This window comes from Antrostomus carolinensis, unplaced genomic scaffold (genome assembly GCF_000700745.2).
Source record: "Antrostomus carolinensis isolate BGI_N321 unplaced genomic scaffold, ASM70074v2 scaffold9675, whole genome shotgun sequence".
NCBI classification, from domain to species: Eukaryota; Metazoa; Chordata; class Aves; order Caprimulgiformes; family Caprimulgidae; genus Antrostomus; species Antrostomus carolinensis.
In genome coordinates this window covers 37,241-41,361 of record NW_010315694.1, presented here as the reverse complement: position 1 = coordinate 41,361, position 4,121 = coordinate 37,241, and the positions used below count along the sequence as shown (strand labels likewise).

Here is a 4,121-nt window from a genome sequence, read left to right as displayed (position 1 = left end):
GCAGGATTGCCACCAACCCAATAGATAATATCTGCAAAGTGAAGAGAGACAGCCTTCAGAAATAAAATAACCAAATAAATTTTTCTTTAATCTATCCTGAGAGATCGATGGAGACAACAGACCTCCCCAGAACAGCAGGCAGCAGGGAGAGTCACTCAGCCCTTTCACTATGAGAATAAAGGTCTTTCCTGATTTTTAGAGGTCTTTGAGGTTCCCACTCACCTCTCTTCGGTTTTCAAAGTCATATCCAAACTTTGCCCCTGCGAAAAGAGAGAACATACTTTGCAATTGATAGCAATACTTAGGTGGAATTAACTAGAGGTTATGACATCAACAGGGTCACCAGGTACTAACCAGAACAGCACTCTCACCCACAAAACTGTATCTCTGGAACACCTTTCCCTTGCATTTATTTCACACATTTTCAATAGTCTCCACAGAAAGTAAAAACATGTAATCAGAGAGCAAGGTGAAAAAAAATTTTCTGCAAGCTTCTTACATTTCTCCTCCTCTGACAGATTTCTTTTTTTTTTTTCATATCCTAGCAGAATTTTTACTTTGGAAAGTGATTAACTTTATACTTATTTTACAAGACCCAACCATGAAAATATTTTTAGAAGAACTGCACTGAGTAATCTCAGTATTTCATTCTAGATACCCAAGAACACAGCACTCCTAAGAATCAGATGCAGCTTAACTTTCCAAATGCCTATAGGCAATGGGGGAAAAAGTTATCCCAAGCATGTAAAAACAAGCACAAAATGTTGATATTACCTCTCCCAGAGAAACGGTTCTATTAACTTTTTGTCCAATAGGAAGGGAATTAACTGGTACAGTCCCCAATCCCAGAACTGTAGTATGCTTTTCAATATCAGGGTTCATACCATCCTAATAAAAAACAAAATATTATTTCAGCTCTCCAGAAAAAAAGCTAAAGATATGACTTTCACATGTCAAAAAGCAAATAAACCTTAAGACCATTACAACTAAGTCTTTACCCAAAGTCCAAGGTTTTTCAAGACTATCCTGCTCTCTGCTTGACAGATCTTTGCTGGGATTATTTCTGTCATTCAAATAGCTGCCTTTTTTTTTTTTTTTTTAATATAGCTGTTTGCCACAAGCAAAAGAAATTTTCATCTCCAAATAAAAAATTTCCCCGAAAAATAGTTATGTTCTAACACGTGTCAGAAAGCTCACAAGGGAACTCGCATTCAGCCTTCAAAGCAGAATTTGGAAAAGATACCAACAAGGCAACAGCATTAGACATACAGAAGAAATATCACAAAATAGGAAGGAAGATAATAGTCTTAGGGACAAATGGGAGCATGTAATTAAAAAAACATAATCATCTTTACAAGATTTTCCAGAAAATCTGAATTTTCTCTCATGTTGTATTAGCAAGTAGCAAGCTCTCTTAATACAGAGGTGTATGCATGTATCTTAAATTTAGATTCCTAAATTTAAAAGAGTTGTATTAAAAAACCCCATGTATCACAGGGCTGCACTCAAACCTACACAGCCTACCAGGTGGGCTGGAGCCTTTACACCCACCACTGGCCTCAGCCCTTTGGAGCATACAGCACCTTAAAGAATCAACAGGTTGTTACCCTTCTCACAAGAACTGAAGATAGACAAGGAACTACCCATAGATTTCACATGTGTCTTCTGACCAAAAACAGCTGTCCTGAGTCAAATGCCCCTCTAAGCCCACTGTCCTCCTCCTAACAGGGACAAATAACATGCATTTAGGTACAGGGCAAGCAACATTACTATGTTCCTGGCACTCTCCTACCTCTGATAAGAGAGGAAAGGTCAGACTGGGTAGCTTTGTGCTCTATAACAGTGCTTGAAGGAGTACGTTCTGCTAGCTATCAGGGGTGGCTTGGTTGAGGTTTACTGCCTGGGCCAATCTCCATGGTTGACTTCTGCCATGTTTTTGCTTGCCTGGCTCTGAGTTTTTGACTACTTAAGTCCAGCTCTCTCTATTCAGCTCATGTTTGCTGCCCAACCAACCCCATTGCAAAGCTATTCTTCCATATTCTCTTTTGTGTTCTCTTGTCCATAGCTGCCTCTAAAGTAGTCAAGATCACCATCTGCATTCATGCTGCCAAATGCTTGTGGGATTAATAACATCACTTAACAAATAGCTCCCTTGCTCTCATTTTTGGTGTCTGGCCATACTGGGAGCAGTCATACTGAATATTTAGTCACTTCTATGGGATACACACACTGCATGCGTGTATCCCATGTAGAAACTGTGAAGTGATAAAGCTAAATAAACCTTTGCAAGTGGCACGTGCTCTACAAGTTTCTAATAGAAAAGTCTTGCTACAGAGTATCTCAACAGCTGGAAATAAAGATGTCTTCATGTGGCAAGCATGTACAGATTCAGAATATTTTAATCCCTAAATTTGAACAGATTTTAAAACGCTGGGGAGGGTGTAATTGTAAGACAAGTTCACATCCTTATCCAGTGTCAAAGATCCAGTGAGAAGTCTGACATGTTTAGTCAGTTTTCAAAATAAAAAAATAGTAGTGTTTCAAAAGTTATAATAGAAAAAAAAAAAAAAAAACATCTCTCTCTCCCCAGAAATTCCTAATACATAAGCAGAAAAATAATACATCCATTCAAGACAGGATTCTGCCTAGAAAATTTTGATCTGAGTAGTTAAAACATTACAGAGTTAAGTTTGATCAAAAAGGTGCATCTGGTAGTGATGAGTAAGCTTCATAATAGATGGTCCCTAGCACCACATGCATAGAGTACTCCCCAAGATACTTGCTTCCAAGGTAGCTGAACAATACATCTGAATAATATACCCAAAACTGACATCTTGAACACCTGATAAAGTCCCTGGTCTTCTTACGATGTAACATTTAAGGACATTTTCATGGACTAAAGGCACTGGTTTCAGAGTGGATTTATTAAAAAAAGGATGGTAAGCTGTGTAGCAGTCAGCACAGATGCTTACCTGTAGGACAGATACAGTTTGCTCCAGCTCCACTTGCAGTTCTGGACACATTTCTTTATCCACATGAAAGACAAATGAGGTTCCATAATCCTCCTCATTGTCTGGTCTCCAAGGAATACACAACTGCTTCTGATATGCCCCTGGAACAGACAGTTTGACCTCACAGCTCCCTGTGTATTAGAATAAGAAGTTTAGATCATAGGAGTCAAAAAAATGTTGAAAATCAGATACTTGTTAAGTGTAGCTGGAGACTATGAAAACAGAAGCAAAAACTCTCCTGTGTGGTACCCAGTGGAAGTGACCCAATATTATTTAGTATTAATAAAAGCAAAAATAACTTAAAAAGTAAATTTTGTAGTCCATAAATAAAAATGCACCATATAGGCAGAGAATCAAGTCTGTCCTCTCTTGCAAGGAACAAAAATGCTGAAAAGTAGATCTGACTTAAACTCTGCAGGCAGCCCTACCGTGCTGTTTCTCTTTTGTTTTTTCCTCTTTGTTGACAGTGCCTTGCAGAGACAAGCAAGGATGAACCTATGAAAAGAAGAAATCAGCTTTGGTTATGAGATTTTAGTTCACCTTCTTGAAGCTTAATCCACCTACTACAGCAGGTGTAGGTTTACAGCTGCAAGTTGTCAAAAAAAAATACTAAGTATTATTTTTATCTTACAAATAAAGAGCAAGTTTTGTTTCAATGGGATTTTTTGCTTGTTTCAAAATCACTCTTCCTACTCCAGTTACTTTTTTTTTTTTTTCAACCAGAACTTCATAGTTACAAGTTCTCAACACCTGGGGGTTTTTTTGTTATTTTACCTTTTTTTAACACATGTGTGAGTACCTGTTCAGATCCAAGCAAGTATTTAATAGATCCTGACGTGACTTTCTGCCCTGGATTGTCCATGATCTCATTAAATTTAGGTTCTCACACCATTCAATCATCAGCTTCCCTTCTAGGACAGCAGATGAGATACTTAATTGGTCATAACTGATCTAAAAGATAAGAAACTCCACTATTTGAATGTAAGACTGATTTGCTAAGGGAAACAGAAACACAAGACTCTCCTGTGAAATAAGTTTGCAGAACTGTGCTGTTAAATGCCACCAGTTTTTCCTGGAAAAAAAACTCCCTTAAAACTCCACTTTTCAACA

The 4,121-nt window shown here is 37.9% G+C and overlaps 1 protein-coding gene across 1 annotated transcript in view; it reads right to left on the bottom strand.

The window, feature by feature from the left end:
• Nucleotides 1-4,121, bottom strand: part of PLA2G4F (phospholipase A2 group IVF) — a 24,219-nt gene that overhangs the window by 9,423 nt on the left and 10,675 nt on the right. The window contains exons 7-10 of the mRNA XM_010168029.1: nucleotides 3,440-3,506; nucleotides 2,973-3,142; nucleotides 775-888; nucleotides 223-260 (exon numbers count right to left, since the gene is read on the bottom strand). Of these exons, the coding sequence (XP_010166331.1) occupies nucleotides 223-260; nucleotides 775-888; nucleotides 2,973-3,142; nucleotides 3,440-3,506 (389 nt within the window). The remainder of the gene's footprint in view (nucleotides 1-222; nucleotides 261-774; nucleotides 889-2,972; nucleotides 3,143-3,439; nucleotides 3,507-4,121) is intronic.